The 27,285-nt window shown below is 48.1% G+C and overlaps 1 protein-coding gene across 1 annotated transcript in view; it reads left to right on the forward strand.

Annotated features, from left to right (window-relative positions):
• RPS6KA6 (ribosomal protein S6 kinase A6) overlaps window positions 1–27,285 on the forward strand; it is a 127,388-nt gene that overhangs the window by 44,939 nt on the left and 55,164 nt on the right. Inside the window, exons 2-6 of the mRNA XM_068249264.1 lie at window positions 5,164–5,223; window positions 8,652–8,768; window positions 12,390–12,471; window positions 12,744–12,824; window positions 13,551–13,630. Coding sequence (XP_068105365.1) covers window positions 5,164–5,223; window positions 8,652–8,768; window positions 12,390–12,471; window positions 12,744–12,824; window positions 13,551–13,630 — 420 coding nt within the window. The remainder of the gene's footprint in view (window positions 1–5,163; window positions 5,224–8,651; window positions 8,769–12,389; window positions 12,472–12,743; window positions 12,825–13,550; window positions 13,631–27,285) is intronic.

Here is a 27,285-nt window from a genome sequence, read left to right on the forward strand (position 1 = left end):
CCGACTGGCCCCTCCCACCACAATCTATCTGCTGCTTCTCTCCGCAAACCTCAAGACTGGCCCCTCCCCTTCACAATCCATCTGCTGCTTCTCTCCGCAGACCTCAAGACTGACCCCTCCCACCACTATCTACCTGCTGCTTCTCTCCGCAGATCTGAAGACTGGCCCCTCCCCATCACAATCCATCTGCTGCTTCTCTGCGCAGACCTCAAGACCCTACCACACCACACCTCTACACTGCCTGCTCCCATCGCTCCTTCTCTGCTGCCCCTCTCTGTACATCTCTACACTGACTCCTCCCACCATTCCTCATCTGCTGCTGCTCTATGCAGATCTCTTCTCTGCCTCCTCCCACTGCTCCTGCATGATTATGTTTGGAAATAGAAAGTGGGGTTGGGTGGGAGTGACTTGGCCTACTGTATTTATATGAAGGGATGTTCTTTTCAAAGTGGTGGGAAACTCTGCCTAAGTATTCTATTTATATTTGAAGATGTAATGTGCGTGTGTGTGTGTGTGTGTGTGTGTGTGTGTGTGTGTGGGTGGGGGGGGGGGGGGGGGAAATGTTTTGCCTAATTATGTTGGGGATTTGGAAGGTCACTTTGAAGTTGCTTGCTAGGCAAAATAACAGATACCCCTGCTTTAGATCGTCATCTGGATTGCCCTGTGTTATACTTTATACATAGATTTGCCATTTCCACTGGCTGTTTTTTCTTTCCCACTAAAAAACGTAATGTGCTTTATACTGCATTGTTGTAATTATTCTGTGGCTGCTGAGAGCAACTGGCAGTAAACCATTATCAGCTGCAGTATGATGGCCTGTCTGAGTGGCACAATATTAAGCTGCAAATGTCTGTAGTGTAAGAGCTGGTGCACACTCGAAGCGCAAATCGCTAAAATTGTGATTTTGCCGCTATTTCTCATTCCGGTTCGAGAGAACGAGAATCCCATCACATATACTAGCTGATGGCCCGGGTGGGTATTTGGCTGGTGTTGGCTCCGCCCACTTTTTCTAACCCTAACACTCAATTATTCAATTACTCAATGACCTAGTTTGTGAGCTTTGCGGCCTTTGGCATCAATAATTTGCATTGAAATGAAACAAATATGATTGCTGTGGCTCCACCCCCTTTCTGAATTTGTACCCCTGTTACCCAATGACCAATTGTACCAGGTTTGAGGCCTGTGTTATTAACGGTGCAAGAATGGCAGCAATGAAATATTTCCCTCGAGAATCAACAGGTAAATTTTGATTGGCTTTTGAAGTCTCCACCCACCTTTCTGAATATTAATCCCAGTCACCCAGTGACCAACTGTGCAAAGTTTGAGAACCCTGCCATTAACAGTGTAAGAATGGCTGCTGTTTATATTTTCCAGTGAAATTTGTATTTGTCTCCGCCCACTTTTTGGTTATGGGAATAAAAAGGTACACACACACACACACACACACACACACACACACACACACACACACACACACACACACACACACACACACACACACACACACACACACACACACACACACACACACACACACACACACACACACACACACACACACACACACACACACACACACACAATTCCGGGGTTCCCCTGTAGCATGGTCTCCTTCCTGTTGGAACACAGTATAGGCTGACAGATATGTGCTGGTTCCGGGGTTTCCCTGTAGCGTGGTCTCCTCCCTGCTGGTACACAGTACAGTCTGGCAGATATGTGCTGGTTCCGGGGTTACCCTTTAGCATGGTCTCTGCCCTGCTGGCACACAGTACAGTCTGGCAGATATGTGCTGGTTCCGGGGTTTCCCTGTAGCGTGGTCTCCTTCCTGTTGGAACACAGTATAGGCTGGCAGATATGTGCTGGTTCCGGGGTTTCCCTGTAGCGTGGTCTCCTCCCTGCTGGTACACAGTACAGTCTGGCAGATATGTGCTGGTTCCGGGGTTACCCTTTAGCATGGTCTCTGCCCTGCTGGTACACAGTACAGTCTGGCAGATATGTGCTGGTTCCGGGGTTACCCTTTAGCATGGTCTCTGCCCTGCTGGCACACAGTACAGTCTGGCAGATATGTGCTGGTTCCGGGGTTTCCCTGTAGCGTGGTCTCTACCCTGCTGGTACACAGTACAGTCTGGCAGATATGTGCTGGTTCCGGGGTTCCCCTGCAGCGTGGTCTCTGCCCTGCTGGCACACAGTACAGTCTGGCAGATACGTCCTGGTTCCAGGGTTACACTTTAGCATGGTCTCTGCCCTGCTGGCACACAGTACAGTCTGGCAGATACGTGCTGGTTCCAGGGTTCCCCTGTAGCATGGTCTCTGCCCTGCTGGCACACAGTACAGTCTGGCAGATACATGCTGGTTCCGGGGTTCCCCTGTAGCGTGGTCTCCTCCCTACTGGCACACAGTACAGTCTGGCAGATACGTCCTGGTTCCAGGGTTCCCCTGCAGCGTGGTCTCTGCCCTGCTGGTACACAGTACAGTCTGGCAGATATGTGCTGGTTCCGGGGTTACCCTTTAGCATGGTCTCTGCCCTGCTGGCACACAGTACAGTCTGGCAGATATGTGCTGGTTCCGGGGTTACCCTTTAGCATGGTCTCTGCCCTGCTGGTACACAGTACAGTCTGGCAGATATGTGCTGGTTCCGGGGTTTCCCTGTAGCGTGGTCTCTACCCTGCTGGCACACAGTACAGTCTGGCAGATACGTGCTGGTTCCAGGGTTCCCCTGTAGCACGGTCTCTGCCCTGCTGGTACACAGTACAGTCTGGCAGATACGTGCTGGTTCCAGGGTTCCCCTGTAGCACGGTCTCCTCCCTGCTGGCAAACAGTACACTCTGGCAGATACATGCTGGTTCCGGGGTTCCCCTGTAGCATGGTCTCCTCCCTGCTGGCACACAGTACGATCTGGCAGATATGTGCTGGTTCCGGGGTTACCCTTTAGCATGGTCTCTGCCCTGCTGGCACACAGTACGATCTGGCAGATATGTGCTGGTTCCGGGGTTCCCCTGTAGCATGGTCTCCTCCCTGCTGGCACACAGTACGATCTGGCAGATATGTGCTGGTTCCGGGGTTACCCTTTAGCATGGTCTCTGCCCTGCTGGTACACAGTACAGTCTGGCAGATATGTGCTGGTTCCGGGGTTTCCCTGTAGCGTGGTCTCTACCCTGCTGGCACACAGTACAGTCTGGCAGATACGTGCTGGTTCCAGGGTTCCCCTGTAGCACGGTCTCTGCCCTGCTGGCACACAGTACAGTCTGGCAGATACGTGCTGGTTCCAGGGTTCCCCTGTAGCACGGTCTCCTCCCTGCTGGCAAACAGTACACTCTGGCAGATACATGCTGGTTCCGGGGTTCCCCTGTAGCATGGTCTCCTCCCTGCTGGCACACAGTACGATCTGGCAGATATGTGCTGGTTCCGGGGTTACCCTTTAGCATGGTCTCTGCCCTGCTGGCACACAGTACAGTCTGGCAGATACGTGCTGGTTCCAGGGTTCCCCTGTAGCACGGTCTCCTCCCTGCTGGCAAACAGTACACTCTGGCAGATACATGCTGGATCCGGGGTTCCCCTGTAGCACGGTCTCCTCCCTGCTGGCACACAGTACGATCTGGCAGATATGTGTTGGTTCCGGGGTTCCCCTGTAGCATGGTCTCCTCCCTGCTGGCACACAGTACGATCTGGCAGATATGTGCTGGTTCCGGGGTTACCCTTTAGCATGGTCTCTGCCCTGCTGGTACACAGTACAGTCTGGCAGATATGTGCTGGTTCCGGGGTTTCCCTGTAGCGTGGTCTCTACCCTGCTGGCACACAGTACAGTCTGGCAGATACGTGCTGGTTCCAGGGTTCCCCTGTAGCACGGTCTCTGCCCTGCTGGCACACAGTACAGTCTGGCAGATACGTGCTGGTTCCAGGGTTCCCCTGTAGCACGGTCTCCTCCCTGCTGGCAAACAGTACACTCTGGCAGATACATGCTGGTTCCGGGGTTCCCCTGTAGCATGGTCTCCTCCCTGCTGGCACACAGTACGATCTAGCAGATATGTGCTGGTTCCGGGGTTACCCTTTAGCATGGTCTCTGCCCTGCTGGCACACAGTACAGTCTGGCAGATATGTGCTGGTTCCAGGGTTCCCCTGTAGCATGGTCTCCTCCCTGCTGGCAAACAGTACACTCTGGCAGATACATGCTGGTTCCGGGGTTCCCCTGTAGCACGGTCTCCTCCCTGCTGGCACACAGTACGATCTGGCAGATATGTGCTGGTTCCGGGGTTCCCCTGTAGCATGGTCTCCTCCCTGCTGGCACACAGTACGATCTGGCAGATATGTGCTGGTTCCGGGGTTACCCTTTAGCATGGTCTCTGCCCTGCTGGTACACAGTACAGTCTGGCAGATATGTGCTGGTTCCGGGGTTTCCCTGTAGGGTGGTCTCTACCCTGCTGGCACACAGTACAGTCTGGCAGATACGTGCTGGTTCCAGGGTTCCCCTGTAGCACGGTCTCTGCCCTGCTGGCACACAGTACAGTCTGGCAGATACGTGCTGGTTCCAGGGTTCCCCTGTAGCACGGTCTCCTCCCTGCTGGCAAACAGTACACTCTGGCAGATACATGCTGGTTCCGGGGTTCCCCTGTAGCACGGTCTCCTCCCTGCTGGCACACAGTACGATCTGGCAGATATGTGCTGGTTCCGGGGTTCCCCTGTAGCACGGTCTCCTCCCTGCTGGCACACAGTACAGTCTGGCAGATACGTGCTGGTTCCGGGGTTCCCCTGTAGCACGGTCTCCTCCCTGCTGGCACACAGTACAGTCTGGCAGATACGTGCTGGTTCCGGGGTTCCCCTGTAGCACGGTCTCCTCCCTGCTGGCACACAGTACAGTCTGGCAGATGCGTCCTGGTTCCAGGGTTACCCTTTAGCACGGTCTCCTCCCTGCTGGCACACAAAACAGTCTGGCAGATGCGTCCTGGTTCCAGGGTTCCCCTGCAGCGTGGTCTCTGCCCTGCTGGCACACAGTACGATCTGGCAATATGTGCTGGTTCCGGGGTTCCCCCTTAGCGTGGCAGTCTGGCGGTGGTGTGGGGGTTTGCTGTAATGTTATCTTGTGTGACTCATTGATTTCCAAGCATAGTAATCTCCTGATTTATTGCGGCATAGTGAGATTGCTAATGACCATAATTTGCTCTGCAGGTGAACGGTATGAAGATGGTGGATGAGCCGATGGAGGAGGGGGAGCCGCTGTCGCCCTTTGTGAGTAGCAACAAGTCCCTGGCACATATTTTCCTATTTAAACAGGCATATATGCACTTAAAACAAAATGACTGGGTAAGGTGTGCTTTTGAGAAACGTATTTATACCTTGACGAGTCCCTAGTCTCTAGCAGCAGGTATCCGCTGTATAAAGCAGGCTTCTACTGACCAATGATGGATGTGGTCACATGATCACTGTCTTCCTGCTACTTAAAGGGAACCAGAGAGGTTGGGGGGAAGCTTTAATACATACCTGGGGCTTCCTCCAGCCCCATAGGCACGGATCGCTCCCACGCCGCCGTCCTCTGCTGCCTGGATCCGCCGGTACCGGGTCCCGTCATTGCCGCTAGTCGGCCAGTCGGCCGGCGGACGCGGCCGATTCGCCGCATCACACGGAGCTCCTTCTATACAAGTACGCATGAGGCTGCCTGCTGTGCAGCCGCATGCGTACATGTATGGAGGGAGCCCCTGTGATGCGGACAATTGGCCGCGTCCGCCGGAAGTGACGGGCCCGGTAACGGCGGTTCCAGGAAGCGGAGGATGGCGGCGTGGGAGCGATCCAGGCTTATGGGGCTGGAAGAAGCCCCAGGTATGTATAAAGGCTTGTTCTTTTTTTTTCAGCCCGTTCCTCTCTGGTTCCCTTTAATCAAGGAGGGGACAGTGTGTGCTGTCAACAGGCAGGCACTGCATCTGCTTCATGCTTGAAATAGGGTGGGGCCTTCAGGCTGCTGCACACAGTAAGTCCCCTTTTTTTCCCTCCATAGTTGTACATTGTGAAAAAGCTTCAGTTTTTCAGCGTATAGTGTGAAAGAGGCCATAGGGAAACATGGGCACTGGACTGCGCATCAGTTGCCCTTTCAGTTACAACAACTAACAGCAACTGATATAGTGTAAAAGGACCCACAACACTGGCCTCTGGGTGGAGCATCTGAGCTCTGAATCATAGGTAACCACCCACTGCTCTTCGGGTGTTGTGCTCCCATCATGCTTTGCAGTGTAGCAGAAGCAAGTCTGGACACCATTGCAGTATATTCAACAGGCCTTTACTGCTTATGTGATAAATCTGGAAAATGGGGCCAAATGACAGACCGGACACCAGGTGGAGTCTTGATAAAATCACTATTTGGAAAAGGTGTAGGGCTGTGGAGTCGGTCCAAAAATCCACCGACTCCGACTCCTCAGTTTAGGATTCCTCCGACTCCACGACTCCGACTCCTCTAATTTGCATATTACAATTTTGTTGATTAAAAGTATGTAACATGAAATTCGTCTCTTAACTGCCAACGCTTAGGAATTTTACAAGACAACTGAAGTGAGAAGGATATGTAGACTACTATATTTATTCCCTTTAGACTAAAACTAGTCCTTGGTAAGAGTACTTGTAAAAGGTACAAACCGGAACAAAGAACATCTATCAGGCCCTAGGCAATGTAAGTGTGGGTACATGTAAGCATGATGTGCAGGTACTCTACAGGGGAATGAGGAGATTGTAAACAGACAACACCTCTGTGTTCAATGTGCACAGCATTCTCAGTGGATTCCCTGAAGCTCTGTGGGGAGTGCATATGTAGAGTATAGTACTACTGTGTAACAAAGTAAACCTGAGACAGATGAAATTAAAGTTTTATACATACCTGGGGCTTCCTCCAGCCGCCTTCAGGATAATCAGTCCCTCGTTGTCCTCCTCCACCACCTGGATCTTCTGCTATGAGTCCAGGTACTTGAGCCAGTCAGGCGCAGTGCGCATGCACACACTCCGCCGCCAGGAGCATACTACACCTGTGCAGCACTATTGCGCAGGTGCAGAATGTTCCTGGCTGTGGGAGCAGCATGCGGCCGGACAGCGCTGACTGGCTGAATTACCAGGACTCATAGCAGAAGATCCGGGTGGTGGAGGACAGTGAGGGACTGATTAGCCTGAAGGGGGCTGGAGGAAGCCCCAGGTATGTATAAAACTTTACTTTTCATCCGTCTCAGTTACCCTTTAATTTGTAGTCACCAAACCAAATTTTAACAACATATCAAATTATTTGATTTCATCAGCAAAGGGAGTGCATACATTTGCATAAATCAGCATCAATGCAGAATTATTTCCATCTCGTTGACCATCTCTATTAGTGACACAGCTACACATCAGGCTTTATTCTTACAGCATAGATGTTATTTAGTATATATGTTACGGTCAGAACCCGAAGTGTGGCCACTTCGCGTTCTGGCCAGCCACTTCGGGTTCTGGCCGGCCAATGTGCGAAGTGGCCGCAGCGCAGCGGCCAATGTTAGAAATGGCATGATGACACATAAGTTAAAATGTATTTTATGGCCGTCACGCTGCGGCCAAATGTATTAGAAGTCTCGCACTGCCTCCTCTCCTCCTCCCCCCGCCTCTCTCATCTCCCTGCCTCTATACAATATACGGAGCAGCCGGCGGGGACACGCGTATCCCCGAGAGTCGTTCGTCGCGGCAGGGGAATCCTGCCGTTCCTGCAGAGCGGGTGCTGGCAGAAGCAATGTCTGCAGCCTCCCCACTCTGCTGCCCTGCTGCAACGAACGACTCTCCGGGACCCGCGTGTCCCCGCTGGCTGCTCCGTACGTGGTATAGGAGGCAGGGAGAGGAGAGAGGAAATTGACCAACTTCCGCGTGTGTCCCCGCCGGCTGCTCCGTATGTGGTATAGGAGGCAGGGAGAAGAGAGAGGCGGGGGGAGGAGGAGAGGAGGCAGTGCGAGACTTCTAATACATTTGGCCGCAGCGAGACGGCCATAAAATACATTGTAACTTATGTGTCATCATGCCATTTCTAACAGTGGCCGCTGCGCTGCGGCCACTTCGCACATTGGCCGGCCAGAACCCGAAGTGGCTGGCCAGAACGCGAAGTGGCCACACTTCGGGTTCTGGCCGTAACATATATAAGAGATTCCTGTGTACACATCATATATACAGTCACAATCAGATATGTATATCTGTCCTTAAAAATACGGGGACTGCTTTTTTTGAAGCAGCACAAGTAACTAATTTTGATTGGTTTATTTCATTTTTGTGGACTAAGCACAGCTATTACTGTATATATACTGTATATATACATTATTTTTAATGACTATTATCTGAGAAATAGAACATTTTATCATATTTTCTATTTTAATTACAGTTACAAATTCATTAGGAGTCGGAGTCGGTGCATTTTTTCCCGACTCCGACTCCTACTCCAGGCACCCAAAATTGCACGACTCCGACTCCACGACTCCGACTCCGACTCCACAGCCCTGTGTGTGTGTGTGTGGGGGGGGATGGAAGAGTTGAAACCACACAGGCGTCTAGCATAGTTTTAGCTTTGTTCCTCCTTGCACTCTCGTCTTTACCTGACTTTATGAGCACCTGTCACTTCCTCCTCCTCTCCTGATAACTGTCTCCTGTGATATCTGTCCCTCCCCCAGGATGAGGGGACTGTGAAGGAGATCCAGATCACACACCATGTGAAGGAAGGCTGTGAGAAGGCGGATCCGGCACAGTTTGAGCTCCTCAAGGTCCTCGGCCAGGGATCGTTTGGCAAGGTAACCTGCTGCAAGCTGACTGCTCATTGGCTTCTGTTCCCTCCAATCAGTGCTGGAGATATCAGTAGTGCTGACTGCAGACATGCAAATCAGGCACCAGGGAAATGTGGTCACCAGAAAGAGCGCTGGTAGAATACTGGTAAAATTACGGACTATTGGGCAGTGGTAATTCTGATAGTGAAATATTACATTTTACCGATATTACTAATGCTAGACTCAACTCTAGTCTCACACGAGCGTTCCTTCTACAGATGCCTAACCCTAAATGCCCTCCCCCCCTCCCTCGACCGATTCCTAACCAACTCCCTACCCATACTTAACACTAACCGCCCACCCTCACCAATTAACTCTAATTGACCCCCCATCCATACCTGACCCTAACCACTCTCCCATTTCCCCCCCCCTTCACCAATCCCCCCACTTATGCCACACCCTAACCACTCCCCCCTTCCCTAACTGCCCCCCACCAATTCCTAACCGACTCCCCCAACCCATGCCTAACCCCTCCCACCACTGATTCCTAACCAACCCCCCCACCCATGCCTAACCCTAACAACTCCCCCCCCCCCCCCACCAATTCAATTGCAGTATACGTCCAGTGTTTGTACTTCCATACACGTGTAATTACCTCTATTATGACTACATACTGAATGGATGAATGTGAGCAGACGATATTGCTGAGGAGCTGGGCAGGCAGCAGAGATTGCAGGGACGGTAGCTGGGAGTGTCTGTACATCATCAACGTTGGCTTGTGAAAGTGAAATTTGTTGTCACTTGTACTCATTTTATTATATTGGCTCTGTAGAGATGCTCATTGAGATGCTGATATTTCTGCCTTGCATTAAAATATAATGCAAATCATATGTGGCATGGAGCCGGGCCGATCAGGGGCAGTCCTTGCCGATTTTGATTAGTCCTGTTACAAGCTGCTGACGTGGCAATACTTTGATAGGACAGGAGTAGTTTCACCTTCCATTTGGTTCAGTTGAACTTTGCAGAAACATCAGGTGGCCCAGGTTCTGAAATACTTCTTCTGCATAAGCATTTGGGCTCTGGTGGGTGAGTCAGAGTACAGGGGACAGGAACCTTTTTGGCTGAGAGAGCCATAAACGCCACATATTTTAAAATATAATTCAGTGAGAGCCATACAATGTTTCAAACTGGCACAGTCCGCATGCGCAGCAAAAGGCTCACGTCCCTGTTGCTATGGTGATGTGTACACAGTTGATCCTCCGGGCAGCGGAAGTGTCAGACACGTCTTCAGCTTCGCTTGGGTTTCAGCAACATCCGCAATTTCCCTGAGAGCCAGACAGGAGAAATACAGACTAACAGCTTGTACAATTAGCTAGCTGACATGGTTAATTCACTTTGTAGGACGAGGCAGCCTATTGGGCCAATCAAAGTGCAGGGTACTTGTCCTACAAATTCACTGGACCTGACAGGATCCAGAGTGGGACAATGGGAGCAGCCGTTAGTTTGGGGTAGTGTTAGTAAGTTAATAGCACATGCTACAGCACTATCGTGCCTACTTTGAAAATTGTACTTGCGCTGCCACACTAATTAAAGGAATACTATCGATACCCAAGTGTTCTAAAATGACAGTGTGCAAATAATGTCTAAGTAGCTGTGTAAACATTTTCCTACTTTTCATGTTAAATATCAGAGGCAAAAGCTGTAATTTATTGAGGGTAGGATTTAGCTATATTGGGACAAATCAATTGCAGAAGGGGTGTCTGCTTCAATGCACAGCCAGAGTTGCAGATCAGACTACAGAAAGCAAATATCAAACATATCAAACTCTGAAAGCAAAAACAGTATGAAAAGCTGTGACAATTAGTTACATTTCCTCTGCTCTCTTCAGACAGGTCAGTCAGAAACACAGGACACAGGAGCTGCAGCTGTTGGGAGCTCTCTTCTCTGTCACACACAGAGCTACACAGAGTTAACTGATCAAGTGTGAGGGGAATGTCCCCTCTCCTCATGGCTCAGTCAGCTGTCAGTTTTGGCGTCAGTAAAGATTGAAAGTATTTTTATAAGTAAACAAAGAAGTTGCTACTAAAATGTATACACCAGTACTTAGCAGCACTTCCCAAACAATTCCTGTGTCAATTGAAAAAAAATTTGTGAATCGATAGTATTCCTTTAAGAACCATTGTGTGTTTGAAACATGTTAGCAGTCATGTTTTACTGCATCAGTGAACATTAGTTGCTGGATCATTGAGCGGAACATCACTTTTCTGGATATCGGTTGTTCGAGGTTGAGTTGCCTCGTTCCTGCTCTTACCCTGCAGAGTGGTTGGTTGAGCTGACTTCACTTCACACATTCGCTGCCACACTAACCTGTAGCTGCTTGAGCAGTGTAGCTTAGGGAATCTACCCCTACTGATTTGTCTGTGAGCCAGATGCAGCCATCAAAAGAGCCACATCTGGCTCCCCAGCCATAGGTTCCCTTCCCCTGCCTGGACCGCTCAGGGTGACCCAGAACCACTAGGAGAGTATAAGGGGCTAAAAGAGCCTGAAAAGCCCTCCTACTATAAATCAACACACTGTATAATTTAGCATTTTTAAAACAGAAGGTATTTGCAATAATGCAACTTTAAAGAAGAACCAAGGATTGAACTTCATCCCAGTCAGCAGGGGTGTAGCAATAGGGGTTGCAGAGGTTGCGACTGCATCGGGACGCTTGGGCCAGAGGGGCCCCGAAGGGCCCTCCCTCAAGTACAGTATTATTGGTCCTGTGCTCATAATAATCACTTCTATAGATACTGTGAATGGTGGTAATCCTTAACAAACTGTTCCCCGTCCCTTTCTTGCACCTCTGACACTGTAGTTGCCATTGGCAGGTTGTGGTGCGCCGTATCAATTGTTATGTATAGAGTGCGTCTTTTGAAACGTTAGGTTTCTTCTTCGGGCATTATACAGAACTGTACAAAAGTGAATGTAACGTATAGCAACTTGTATATATATCAGTTTGATGTCTTCATTTCAATTCCTCTTGAAGTGAATGTTAACCGCATTTACAAAAATGAGACAGATACTTACCCAAGGAGAGGGAAGGCTCTGGGTCCTATAGAGCCTTCCGGCTCCTCTCCTGGTCCCCACGTTCCGGTGCTGGCTCGCCCGGTAGCAGTATTTGACTAAATTAGTCAAATAATTCTTTACCCGGGAGAAGGAGGCTTCAGAAGTCTTCAGGGAGCCCGAGTGCTCCTGAAGAAGGGCGGCCCTGTACTGCGCCTGCGCAAGCACGCTCTCTTGCACGCTCACGCCTGTGCAGTATGGAGCCGCACGTCTTCGGGAGGACACGGCTCCCGAAGACTTCCAAATACCCTTTCGGTGGGGGATTGAATTGAAACGGGGGGGCAGCATAGGATAGAGAGCACCGAGAGAGGAGACGGAAGGTTCTATACGACCCAGAGCCTTCCCTCTCCTTAGGTAAGTATTTGCTTCATTTTTTTAAAATGCGGTTCCCATTCACTTTAAAGTGAGCAGCTGATGTTTCCCATGATGAATCGCTCCAGAGCATGAGGGAGGGTGGGGGGAGAGAGTGAGAGTGGGGAGGAGGGAGTTATACAAGTAAGTTCTGGTCTAATCTGTTACTTATCAGCTGTACATTTGTTGCAGGTTTTCTTGGTACGCAAAACAATCGGACCCGACGCCGGCCAACTTTACGCTATGAAAGTACTAAAGAAAGCTTCGCTAAAAGGTGAGAGGCAGAAGAACTGGCGTTTGCGTTTACTGTCATGGCTCTACCCCCACTGGGGTTCAGGAGGGCTCCGAGCTCACGTGACGACTTCTCAGAGTCACGTTTCAGGCAGTTTTATACTCGGAGAGACCGGTAGTCTTTGTATTCCAGAGAAATGTTTGATAATGTTTATAAATGTTGATGTTAAAAAGTCAATTGCCTCATTTTGCACCTTGTGAATTCGCTTTAACGTTTTCATTTAAAGAAGCTTTATTTGTACTTCACATTTCCAGTAAGAGACAGAGTCCGGACAAAGATGGAGCGCGACATCCTGGTAGAAGTCAACCACCCGTTTATTGTAAAGTTGCACTATGGTGAGTGTCAGCTCTGTGGCCAAGCTGTGATGAATTGTCTGTGTTTATTTTGATGTGGGTATAGGTGGGGTTAGGGCTGATGCACACCAGCGCTTCTGAGCACTTTTTTAAACGCTTAAAAAGCGCTTGGCTAATGTATTTGAATGGGATGGAGAACACCAGAGCGATGAGCTTTGAACCCAAACGCAAACACGGGACCTGCAGCATTTTTGCTGATTTTTGAGGCGATTCAGCCTCAATGTTAAATATAGGAAAGTGGAAAACGCTAGATCAGAGCGGTTTTCTAAGCGTTTTTGTTGCAGTAGCTGTTCAGTTACAGCTGTACTATAGCAAAAAATAATTAAAAAAAGAGCTACACTAAAACGCTCCAAAAATCGCTAGGGACATCCCTAGAAGCTAATCCCATCAAAGATAGTGTACTGGTTAAGGGCTCTGCCTTTGACATGGGAGACCAGGGTTCGAATCCTGGCTAGGTCAAGTATCTATTCAGTAAGGAGATCAAGGCAAGACTCCCTAACACTGCAGGGTGGCCTCTTGAGCGCGTCCCAGTGGCTGCGGCTCTTAAACGCTTTGAGTCCGAAAGGAGAAAAGCGCTATACAAATGTTCAGATTATTATTTTTCTGTGGATAATTTATCGCTCAAGTTTTTCATTGCTGTACTATTTCTGTAAAAAATTTCTTGTGAAATAAAAAAAAAAATCTGTTTTTATTATTTTTCCCGCTCAGCCTTTCAGACAGAAGGGAAGCTGTATCTGATTCTGGATTTTCTCAGGGGAGGAGACGTCTTCACGCGATTATCCAAAGAGGTAACTTTGCTTTTACATTATTCCGCATCTTGTTACGGCGCTCTCACCGTATGCAGCGCACTGCCGCTCTGTCCTGGCGAGTTTCCTATCCTCAGGTTTCCTTTAAAGCGGAGACTGTCAGCCAGAAAATAACATTCCATTTACCCACTGCTCTGTGTTTATTATGCAGTCTACAACCTGACCCTGCATTGCAAGCATTCCAATATAATCATAAATGTTTCTGCTGTAATGAATCTTATCTCAGCCTGGTATTCTGGTACATTGCCGGGGAGAGGGATGCTTGTCATCTTCCCTACCATATTCCTGCTCCTCACTAATTGGCTGAGGGCAGTTCAGTGTGACACGAGAAGGGAAATACACCTCACCTCTCTGCAGAAGCTGCTGAAATATGATCTATGCTGAGCTAACATGTGTTTACAAAGTAAGCTAGATATGACAGTGCAATTTCTAGGAGAAAAAAAAAGAGTAAGGGAGGAAATTACATCAGGATTGGCTTCAGTCAGAGGCAGTAAAGATGGACAATGCCTGGAACAGTTTTCTCTTTATTTACGTTATAAAATTCACTGAAATATATAAGACTCACTGAAAACAAAAAGTGAACAGTAAAATATAAATGTTATGTTAGTAGAAAAAGGATTTATCTACTTATATATGTGTTTTGTTTTGTTTTCTTGGGATAGAATGGCTGTCCCTGGTGCTTTGAAGTATTAGACAAGATTTCTTCTAATATCGATCTCACCACTACATGCTTTATACTTCCTGATGCAGTACATAGTTATGGAAAACCTTGTTGTAGTGCTGTTGATGCCTGTGTAGTTCTACTTTTTTAAAGGGAAACTGAAGTAAGAGGTATACGGAGGCTGCCATATTTATTTCCTTTTAATCAATACCAGTTGCCTGGCAGCCCTGCTGGTCTATTTCTCTGCAGTAGTGTCTGAATTACACCAGAAACAAGCATGCAGCTAATCTTGTCAGATCTGACATTAAAGTCTGAAACACCTGATCTGCTTCATGCTTGTTCAGGGGCTATGGCTAATAGTATTAGAGGCAGAAAATCAGCAGGGCTGCCAGGCAACTGGTGTTGCTTAAAAGGAAATAAATATGGCCTCCATATACCTCTCTCTACATTTGTCCTTTAAAGTTAACTTGAACTGAGAGGGATACGGAGGCCGCTATATATATATAAAAAAAAAATAAATATATATATATATATATATATATATATATATATATATAGATATATATATATATATATATATATATATATATATAAAAAATATATATATATATATATATATATATGTAAAAAAAAAATTAAATATATATATATATATATATATATATATATATATATATATATATATATATATATATATATATATATATATATCCTTTTAAACAATACCAGTTGCTTGGCAGACCTGCTGGTCTTTGGCTGCAGTAGTGGCTGAGTCACACACCTGAAACAAGCGTGCAGCTAATCCAGTCCCACTTCAGTCAGAAACATCTGTTCTGCATGCTTGTTCAGGGGCTATGGCTAATAGTATTAGAGGCAGAGGATCAGCAGGACAGCCAGGCAACTAGTATTGCTTAAAAGGAAATAAATATGGCAGCCTCCGTATACCTCTCATTTCAGTTGTACTTTTAAGGACAACTGAATCGGGAGGGATGTAAAGGCCACCATATTAATTTCCTTTTAAACAATGACAGTTGCCTGGTAGCCCTGTTGATCTATTTGGCTGCAGTAGTGTCTGAATCACACCAGAAACCAGCATGCAGCTAATCTAATCAGATCTGACAATGTCAGAAACACCTGATCTGCTGCATGCTTGTTCAGGGGCTATGGCTGAAAGCATTAGAGGCAGATGATCAGCAGGGCTGCCAGGCAACTGGTATTGATAGGAAATAAATATGGCAGCCTCCGTATCCCCCTCACTTCAGTTGTGCTTTAAGTGACAGGAGGCAGGAGATGCGCTTTGAAGTTTGGCTGCAGCCGGCTGACACATCTGACGCCATCCTGCTAAAAATAGCCAGAGAGATTCACAGAGAGACTTCCACTGTCATAAACTGCGGAGGTATTTTATGCGGGCGAGAGGGCCCCACCCAGCCCGGGGCGTTCCCAGACTCCACCCGGCCGCTACGCTTTGAAGCTCAGAAGAACAATGTGATCATCGTGCTAGAAAAATGTGTAGGCTTAACCAGAAACTCCAAATAATAGCAGCTCTGTGAACGGTGATCTCTGCATAGCGCCAGGATTTACACTTCTGCCAGATGTTTACCTGCTTCTGCTAAAGTGTACCGGGCAGCATTAATATAAACAACAACAAAAAGGATACTGACCTAGGAAGAAGGGGGGAGGGGCTAGAAGGAGGTTTAGGAACCGGGATAGGTGGGGTGTTTGAGACATTAGTGATTTGGGTGGGGCTTTAGATACCCTGGGCGGCTTGAAAAGGAGAACTGGAGTGGGTGAGGGCTGGGATTGGTGGGTTACTGAATGGTTGCGGATGGTGCGGTTTCAATTCATACCCTAAGAGAAGGAGTCGGAGAAGGAAGCATAAAAAAGAAACTAAATAGTGGGATGAAGCCCTTGTAGACTGCAATATGATGTGGTGGTACCACCCTCTGGCAATATAATGATGTGGTGGTACCGCCCTCTGGCAATATAATGATGTGGTGGTACCGCCCTCTGGCTATATGATGTGGCGGTACCACCCTCTGGCAATATAATGATGTGGTGGTACCGCCCTCTGGCTATATGATGTGGCGGTACCACCCTCTGGCAATATAATGATGCGACGGTACCACCCTCTGAAAATATAATGATGCGATGCTACCGCCCAGTGGCTATTTAATGGGGCAGTACCGCCCTCTGGCTATATGATGTGGCGGTACCACCCTCTGGCTATATGATGTGGGGGTACCGCCCTCTAGCTATATAATGTGGCGGTACCACCCTCTGGATATATAATGTGGCGGTACCACCCTCTGGCTATATGATGTGGCGGTACCACCCTCTGGCTATATGATGTGGCGGTACTGCCCTCTGGCTGTATGATGTGGCGGTACCACCCTCTGGCTATATGATGTGGCGGTACCACCCTCTGGCTATAGGATGTGGTGGTACCACCCTCTGGCTATATGATGTGGTGGTACTGCCCTCTGGCTGTATGATGTGGCGGTACCACCCTCTGGCTATATGATGTGGTGGTACCACCCTCTGGCTATATGATGTGGTGGTACCACTCTCTGGCTATATGATGTGGTGGTACCACCCTCTGGCTGTATGATGTGGCGGTACTACCCTCTGGCTGTATGATGTGGCGGTACCACCCTCTGGCTATATGATGTGGTGGTACCACCCTCTGGCTATATGATGTGGTGGTACCACTCTCTGGCTATATGATGTGGTGGTACCACCCTCTGGCTGTATGATATGGCGGTACTACCCTCTGGCTGTATGATGTGGCGGTACCACCCTCTGGCTATATGATGTGGCGGTACCACCCTCTGGCTATAGGATGTGGTGGTACCACCCTCTGGCTATATGATGTGGTGGTACTGCCCTCTGGCTGTATGATGTGGCGGTACCACCCTCTGGCTATATGATGTGGTGGTACCACCCTCTGGCTATATGATGTGGTGGTACCACTCTCTGGCTATATGATGTGGTGGTACCACCCTCTGGCTGTATGATGTGGCGGTACTACCCTCTGGCTGTATGATGTGGCGGTACCACCCTCTGGCTATATGATGTGGTGGTACCACCTTCTGGCTATATGATGTGGTGGTACCACTCTCTGGCTATATGATGTGGTGGTACCACCCTCTGGCTGTATGATGTGGCGGTACTACCCTCTGGCTGTATGATGTGGCGGTACCACCCTCTGGCTATATGATGTGGCGGTACCACCCTCTGGCTATATGATGTGGTGGTACCACCCTCTGGATATATAATGTGGCGGTACCACCCTCTGGCTATATGATGTGGCGGTACCACCCTCTGGCTATATGATGTGGCGGTACCACCCTCTGGCTATATCATGTGGCGGTACCACCCCCTGGCTATATGATGTGGCGGTACCACTCTCTGGCTATATGATGTGGTGGTACCACCCTCTGGATATATAATGTGGCGGTACCACCCTCTGGCTATATGATGTGGCGGTACCACCCCCTGGCTACATGTGGCGGTACCACCCTCTGGCTATATGATGTGGTGGTACCACCCTCTGGCTATATGATGTGGCGGTACCACCCCCTGGCTACATGTGGCGGTACCACCCTCTGGCTATATAATGTGGTGGTACCACCCTCTGGCTATATGATGTGGCGGTACCACCCTCTGGCTATATGATGTGGTGGTACCACCCTCTGGCTATATGATGTGGTGGTACTACCCTCTGGCTATATGATGTGGCGGTACCGCCCCCTGGCTATATGATGTGGCGGTACCACCCCCTGGCTACATGTGGCGGTACCACCCTCTGGCTATATGATGTGGCGGTACCACCCTCTGGCTATATGATGTGGCGGTACCACCCTGTGGCTATATAATGTGGTGGTACCACCCCCTGGCTACATGATGTGGCTGTACCACCCTCTGGCTATATGATGTGGCGGTACTACCCTCTGGCTATATGATGTGGCGGTACCGCCCCCTGGCTATATGATGTGGCGGTACCACCCCCTGGCTACATGTGGCGGTACCACCCTGTGGCTATATGATGTGGCGGTACCACCCTGTGGCTATATGATGTGGCGGTACCACCCTCTGGCTATATATGATGTGGCGGTACCACCCCCTGGCTACATGTGGCGGTACCACCCCCTGGCTACATGATGTGGCGGTACCACCCTCTTTCTATAGGATGTGGTGAAGGAAGGAGAGCTAGTCTGGTTGGAGATACAGGTCCCCTATGTGGAATCGGCTATATATTTGGCTTGAATCCGGCTTCCTTTCTCCGCTGACACTGCTGCCGGATAGAGATGATAATGATGGCGGAGGGATTGGCCACTGTACAGATGCAGATTGAACTGGTCCATAGAAGAATCTCCTCATTAATTCAGACACTGCAGATATGGCTGGCATTCAGTATAATGGAGAAGAAATGTCATCAAGGATTAGACTGCATCGGAGCGGCCAAGCGGCTCTGTACTCTGACCTGCCAGATGGTGCATCGGTGACCGCAGCCTCCGCGCTGCAAATCCGAGGAAATAACAACTTCAACATCCAGCCATCCATCAACTTCAGCCCCACAGAAGCCCAGCTGTTTTATCCAAAGGAGGCAGCACGACCCCTTTCCTAATGTTATTGTAGATCACATGACTACCCCCCCCTTCCCTTGTCCTTTGGTGCTTGGGATGAAAAGTCGACTATACCAGTATTATGTGTACACACTTTTCTTAAGGGCTCTTTCACACCAGAGCCCTCTTTTGGCGTTTTAACGCAAAGTCTATACTTTGCGTTAACCAAGGTAAAAGGAAAGTCCATGGACTTTCATTTTACCTTTCACACCCGACGGTGCGTTTCAATGCGTTGCGGTACGACGCATCCCGGCAAATTTATCGTCGGGAATCGGCGCTTCCCCTTCGGGTAAATTAACTACTGCCGCCGCTACTCAGCGTCGCACCGCAGATTCCGACGACACGCCGCAACGCCTGCAGGAGCCGTTCTCCTGCACGTTTTGAGTGTGTAACCGGCCTAAGTATGGAAACAGCCTGTCATTCAAAGTATACCACACATAAATACAGTATAAGTTTTTAGAGTACACCAGATTTGGGGAAAAACCTATTGATTGACGTACATAGTGGGATACATTTCCTCTTACTTAGTGTCCTGGCGCTGCCCGTTGTCTTCAGGAATCTCCCTTCACCGTGGACGAGCGCTTGCTTTTTGTGTGCTTGCACGGTTTGGAAACTGTGCCTACGCAGTCTTGAGTCATGCGCCATTGCGGGGGATCTTCTAGGTTTCAGTATTTGTTGACTGGAGGATCCTGGCAAATATGTAGAGGTAGGGGGAACAGGGAAGGGGGGGGGGGGGGGCAGTTTGAGGCCAACGAGCAGTGTCGGGTAATCAACTAAGAGGTAATCTAGCCAACCACGGGCTTCATTCGTTTTTGTTTTTTTTTGTCCTTGGGTTCAGGAGTACTTTTAAGTCTGTCCACAAAAAAGCCACACTGGTGGACAAACACTCACAAATTAGACAGAGGACGGCTGGAAGGAAGTCTTATGGACAAATGAATCAACGTTTGAAGTTTTTGACCAGAGAGGAACTTGTGTTGTTCCCAGAATTTGTCCTAGCCCCGATCCCACATCGAGGTGCAAGTGTTTGGCTGTTTACATGGGGGACTACAGAACAGTAATGGTGGCCATTCCACATTGCACAATCAGCCAGCCTACATCTTCTTGCTGCCAACTTAACCTCCCACAACACAGCCATCACAAACATCCTTCCAAGCTGTACACAGAGACCTGGCCAAGAAGCCTCTATTACGGAATAACTGCCCAGTTCTATAACTTCTCATCTTCCCAGAATGTCTTTTGGAGGGTTTACAGGAAGCACAAGAAAAATATTTTATCTGGAGAAAAAACGTCAAATATCGGCAAATCAAGAAGCACCAGGGTCTAAAGAAGAAACTAGAGTGGAAGGTCAATGAGATCCCAGTTGGTGGAAGGAGTGTGACTTCACAGCTGGGAGAGTTACTAACAAGTCCCAGGAAAAACATCAGAGCTCTCTGTCCAAAAGAACGCAGTGCTAGGAACAACTAAGATAGCACAGATAACCCTCAAATTTCCAGGCCGATCCAAAGTTGAGGAAGATTCATACCACTCAAACAGAGTTCAAAAAGGAAATTAATTAAATCCACTTTGCTAAAAATAGGTAGGCCATAAAAAACCCCGGACCCATCAAGCCACGGACTCTACAAGACTTCTGGAGGTATTAAGGTGTACTCTGTTGTCTGGCACCGAGACAGTAGAAGCAGATCCTAGAAGCTGTTTGTTGGGGCCTCCATGGATCAACCTTGTTTGTTCAGCACATATTTTAAATGCTTGTAGTGAGATCTGAGACTCTCTGGAGACCATATAACACAGCATTCGTTAGACTAGGCCTCCTGCCCTCCTCTTTCCATTGCTCCACCATCCAATTCTGACAATCATGTGTCCATTGTAGGTTGTAGTGGACAAAGATTAATATGGGCATTTTCACTGCTCTATGGCTATGCAACCTCAACCCCATGTGTTCTGGTATCTTTCTCTTATAACCTTCATTACGTTTTGTTAGCAGTTTGTGCTTCGGTACCTGTGCCAAGGGATCAGGCCATATGGATAGCCTTCATTTCCTTGCAATGATTAGTCAGCTTCCGACACCCATCACCCTGTCTCTGGTTCACCAGTTTTCCTTCCTTGGGCAACTTTCAGGTAGATACTAACCGCTGTGTACTCAGAACAACCCCAACGCTGAAGACGGACCATTTTAGAGACTTGACGATCCAGTCATCTAGCCGTCACAAATTAGTCCTTGTCAGTCACTCAGATCCTTAAGCCTAATACGCACACTAGATGAAACTCGCTGAGGTGGCCGATAATTACCTCTACTGCCAAGAATCAAGTGTGTGTATCAGGGGTGGACCTAACATGGAGCCACCTGAACCACGTGATTCAGGCGGAAAAATCTGGGGGGGGGCGGCATTAGGACTAACAGTTTGGGCCACCTTGGTCCTGCCTCCTCTCCGCTCTCCCGACTGCCTTCCTGGAACACACACTGCCCTCCTCATCCACACATCCCCATATCCACGTCCTCATTCATCCGATGGCACCTGCCATGACCAATCAGGCAGGGATGCGCGCACCAGACTGGCCAGTCAGTCACCCGCTGTTCCTTTTGCTGGCTGGTGCCCATGGTCTCGCGGGTGGGACCACGGTATTGTCATTGGGCCTGTTCTGCATGTATAGCGTGTGTGTAAAGCGGTAGCCTGGATAACTCAGCCTGTTGGGTTACATCAATACTTGAAACGCCGCTCTTGAGATGGCCACCTTCTCTATTACCACAGTGATCAGAGAATGGCTGTTATTTCAGTGAGCAGAAAATGAATTTCTTCAGTATCATTGTGGCTTACAGGGAGGGGTCCCGGCGCATTCGTCATCCCCCCGCAGGGTACAGAGAGTGGCCATCACCTTTGTCCAGCCATGTGACAGCGCTGTAGATCACTCTGTGGCGGCCGCTGTCCTTGGTGGAGCTCCACGTCTCTCTACGATCTCTCAGGCCACGTGGTGCTGCTGGATATATGTGTAATGTGTCTGGAATTGGAAAAGAAATGGCTCTGTCACATCCTATTAGGGCTGAGAGCGGCTCCTGTGGTGTCGGGCGGCGGGAGAACCGCGGCGGGTCCAGCGCGGCTCACAGGGACTTGTTTTTCTGCCTGTGTTTGACCTTCTGTCTCATGGAAATGTTGTCTTCTGAGCAAAATAAAACTCTCAAAGAGGAACTCCAGCCTAAACAAACATACTGTCATTAAGTTACATTAGTTATGTTAATTAAAATAGATAGGTAATATAATCTCTTACCCACCCTGTTTTAAAAGAATAGGTAAATGTTTGATTTCATGATGGCAGCCATCTTTTTGGTTGAAAGGAGGTGACAGGGAGCAGAATACACAGTTCCAACTGTCCTCTGTCCTGAGCACCTCTCCCAGTTGCTAGGCAACATGAATAACAACATAGGAAATCCCATCATGCTCTGCACAGCATCAGAGAAAAAAGCCCGGGCTTTTTTTTTTTGTTTGATGGGTGGAGCTTAGGTAAAAATGCAGCTACAAATGATGCTTTGGTAAGAAAAACAAAGTTCTGATGCTGTGAAACTGTTAAAGAAACACCAAGCCTTTTCAGTTCTGCTGAGTAGATTTTTAGTCCGGAGGTTCACTTTAACATATAATAAATATTGCGGCAGTATTTTTAATTGCTTCTATTCTGTGGGTCGTGACACAGCCTATTCCAGAGCCTTCCCTGAAATATTTCAGGAGTGCAAAATTCAAGCTGCCCACACATCTGGCAACTTTTGTGGTCCAATTGGCTATCCGATTAGATATTATCAAATCAGATGATCATCGGTGCCTCAACAAGTATGCCGTTTCCACTATCGCGAATCCGCATGCGTTGCCCGCATGCGGATTCGCACAGTCAGTACAAGTGGATGGGACTGTTTCCACTTGTGCGTTTCCCCGCACGTTTTTCTGTGCAGAAAAAATCTGCAGGGTAGGGGCCTCAGAATTCGCCTGCGTGTGGAATGCAGGCGAATCGCACGCAATGTATTTAATAGGGAAATCGCATGCGTTTTCCCCATGCATTTTTTGCCGCGATTTCGCATAGGTACCCATGTTAATTCACACAGGCAGTGACATGGTTAAAATCGCATACAGCCTTACCTATGCGAAATCGCGGCAAAAACCGCATGCGGAATCGCACCCGCATGCGATTTGCCTGCGGTGATTCGCCGGCGATTTCGTAACGCTATAGTGGAAACGGGCCCTTAGGGCCTGAAACAAATGCATCGTTCAAGCAACCTTGGAAAATCTCGGTCCGACGTGGGCGATCTGGTGTGCCGCAGTAATGGCGTGCGACCACCAATAATTGCGGCAGACTTCCAGGATTCGAACTGATGGACTCCTCGGTTTGTGATGGACTTTGAAGGGTATACGGGATTGGGTTCTTTGTTTTTTGAGGGGGATATAAAAGAAAATTTTCAATAAAAATTCCCTTAAAGTGTAACTGTCGGGCGTCAAATAAAAAAACTATTCTTTATTTTATCTAGTAAACCGGATGTATACCAGGCAATCCAAAAGTTAAAATCTCTATCACTTTTCTTGTTTATAAATGATCATTCCCCAGTTTACCTGACTCTTATTTGGTACATTGCTGCACAAAGGAAGTTGCAGGGCATGCTGGGTTGTCCTTTTTTGCTTCTTTATTTCCCTTCAGACTTAACTAATGTACAGAAGTAAAAAGGGACAACCCAGCATGCCCTGCAACTTCCTTTGTGCGGCAACGTACCAAATAAGAGTCAGGTAAACTGGGGAATGATCATTTATTAACAAGAAAAGTAATAGAGATTATAACTTTTGGATTGCCTGGTTAGCATCCTTATTACTTGTTTACCAGATAAAAATAAAGAATTGATTTTTCATTTTATGCCCGACGGTTACACTTTAAGAAAATAAAAAAACCTCCAGCCACCTTGAATGCTAATGTCGTCTTCCCCCCCACCTTTGCCCATGCTTAGTAAATCTCACCTGTCCAGTATCTCCCTCATGGTCTCCCCCGATCGTTGTCAGGCATGTGTGAGTGATGTCACAAGTGCCATGTGGTATAAACACTGCTGCTTGGTGTGACAGGAGTGTGAAACAGACCGGGTCTCTGTGCAGTTGGACAGGGTAGATTTACACCGCACGGGTACCAGGGGTTGGGAGAGGCAGGTGGGCGCAATAGGTGGCATTGCAAAGCTGATTCTTGAGGATTTCATGCTGATAACGTTTGGTTATTGGCTTGGGGTGTACGGGCAGCCAACAGATCTCTCACCAATCAGATTCAGTTAGAGAGAAATCTGTCTCTTGGTCCATCTGCCTAAACATCGCTAAATGTATGGGCACCTTCAAGTTTCAGGGTTGTCATAAACAACACTGGGGCAGATCTATCAGAACCGAAGCAAGGAACACTGGAGCAGAACTGGTGCAACAATGGATGCCTCCCTCTGTACAGGGTGATTAGTGTCTCATCACTCTTATAAATTGGAAGTGATTGGATGGTTGCTGGTCGCCCCCGGCGATTCTGTCACATGCTGCTCTCACCATTGTGCATTTGTAGTTTGGTTACTTAATGGTTAAGTTTGGATTTCCATTCTTGGAACATCTCTGAACACCCACAACGCGTTGTGCAAACGTGTGATTCAGCTGCCGTGTCATCCAGATGAGGAGGAGGATTCTGGTCCGCGTGCACTCGCCCCGATTGTTTACATTGCCGCACAGAAAGCTGTGCGATGAGACCGGGAGAAAATCTGCTCTGCGTGTCTGTAGTGGCATTGAGCATATACAGATTTAGGGCCGGTTCACATGGACGCTTGGCGGCGATTACCGCAGGCATCTGATACTATGCTCCCATTTAAGTGAACGGGAGCAATTATATCAGCCGTTTACCGTCGTTTACGCAAAAGCGGCGCTCCAATCCCAATTTTCCCCGTCGTTTCAGGCAACCCTGGAAGCCGCATCCGCTGCGTCTTCATGTCCCTCTGTGGGACGCCGCTGAAAGCCCACACAAGCACCCGAACAAGATGCTGCAGAACAGGATGCTGGAAGACAGACATCTGAACCAACCCTAACTCCAATATTTTAGAGGTTTTCCAGCAGAAAAAGCAAAAAGGTTTTACGCTTGGTGAAATCTGTTTTTTTTTTGTTTCAATCGTTTTTATTGAATTTTATAGAATAGAACATGAACATAAATCTGCACAGACTAACTAGATATTGGCAAATGGTTGGGTTATAAGGAGGCTTACAGTCGTGTACAGGAATTGACATCAATAACAAATATAACAGAAATAAAAGGAATGAACATCATCGAGTGTTAGGGTTATTATTGACTGGCACTCTTGAAACAACCAGAGGGTTGCAGTGATTCGGGGCGTTGTCTTTGCTGCGTTGCGAAAAGAATAGTCAAGGTGGCTATAGCTGCAACAAAATGTCTCCTGCCCATTCATTGAACCAGTTGTTGGCTGGGCATGAGCCTATTTTGTTCAGATGACATGGTTAGCTTTTGCTGCCCGTCTCCCAGTGGAGGCGGGAGTGGATATCTGATAAACGCGTTTATTACTAGATAAAGAGTGTAGTAGAGAGGGAAAGGGAAGAGAGAGGAATAGAAGACGTAGGGGTAGAGAGGGAAGTAAGGTAGAGTATGGGACGAGGAGAGAGCAAGCTGTTGCAATGTTGCATAGGCAGCGGAAGTTAGGGCGACTCCAGGATGTCAGACCGCACCGATCCTATTGCTGTAGTCAGTCCCCAATAGGTATTCCATGTAGGAGGACCACACTTTATTGAATTTAGTCATATTATCTTCTAGTCTGGCTCGCAGTTTCTCGAAAAAGAGGATACGGCTTAATCTGCTTTTTACCAGGTCAAAGGAGAGGAGATTAGTGTTCCATGCTGCGGCTATCGTCAGTTTAGTTGCTGTAAAGATATAATTTACCAGGGTATTTTGTGATTTGGTAAGATTTGGGTACGGGAGGCCCAGCAAAGTGTGCAGTGGGTTTCTAGGTATCGGTTGGTTAGTTAACGAGGAGGTCCATGTACACACTCTTAGCCAGAGTCGGCGTACTTTAGCACATTTCCACCAGGTATGAACATGTGTTCCAGGGGTAATACAGCCTCTGAAGCAGTTTGGGGATGTGTTGCTTTTAAACTTGGCCAGACGGGAAGGAACCAGGTACCATCTAAAAAGTAACTTGTAGTTGACTTCAACTAGGTCAGCGTTGATAGAGGTTTTGGGGATATTAGTCCAAATGTCAGATAAGTCTTCAGGGTCGATTGAGATATTTAAGTCTTTCTCCCAGTCAACTATGTAGTTTGGTTTATGTTTGGATTGTGCATGGGTTAATGCCTTATATATGAGCGAGACAGAACCAGGTGAGAGTGGGTCTGAGGCGCAGATATGTTCAAACGGGGTTCTGGTTAAAGGGGAATCTGTGTGAGAGAGATGAGACTTAACAAAATGTGAAATTTGCATGTATCGGAATCTTTCGGTGGGGGGGAGTTGTTTATGTTCATGTAGGAAGGCTAAGGTTTTCATTCCTGTGCCCGAAGATAAGGAGTAAACCGTGGTGAGGTTGGAGTTAATCCACCAGCGAAAGCTGGCCGATGAGGTTAGGGCTGCGGGGAAAGAGGGGTTCCCGAGAAAAGATGTCAGGGGCCTATGTGGAGATAATAGATTTCCGGAGGTGAAATCTGTTTTAAAGGATACCCTAGGTGACATGTGACATGATGAGATAGACATGGGTATGTACAGTGCCAAGCACACTAATAACTAGGCTGTGTTCCTTTTTTTTCCTTCTCTGCCTGAAAGAGTTGAATATCAGGTATGTAAGTGGCTGACTCAGTCCTGATTCAGACAGGAAGTGACTACAGTGTGACCCTCACTGATGAGAAATTCCCCTTTTTATCTCTTTCTTGCTCTCAGAAGCCATTTTCTGCTAGGAAAGTGTTTTATAGTTGAAATTTGTTATCAGTGAGGGTCACGCTGCAGTCACTTCCTGTCTGAGTCAGGACTGAGTCAGCCACTTACATACCTGATATTTAACTCTATCAGGCAGAGAAAGAGAAAAAGGAACACAGCATAGTTATCTGTGTGCTAGGCATTGTACATACACACGTCTATCTCATCATGTCACATGTCACTTCGGGTATCCTTTAAAGAAAAAAGTGTTTTTGCAGGCTAAATGTATTGACAATGGTATAGAGAGTAGACTCAAAGATCTGGGCACCAGAATTATTCCAATATAAGAATCACCTATTTATTCCATCCTCAGCAATAAACAGATACAGACCAAGGCTCTGTTCCCACTTGCGCTAGATCACGAGCCACCAGCAGGAGCGGAGGGTGTAGCGTCCTCTGTGGTC

This window comes from Hyperolius riggenbachi, chromosome 8 (assembly GCF_040937935.1).
Source record: "Hyperolius riggenbachi isolate aHypRig1 chromosome 8, aHypRig1.pri, whole genome shotgun sequence".
In the NCBI taxonomy this organism is placed as follows: domain Eukaryota; kingdom Metazoa; phylum Chordata; class Amphibia; order Anura; family Hyperoliidae; genus Hyperolius; species Hyperolius riggenbachi.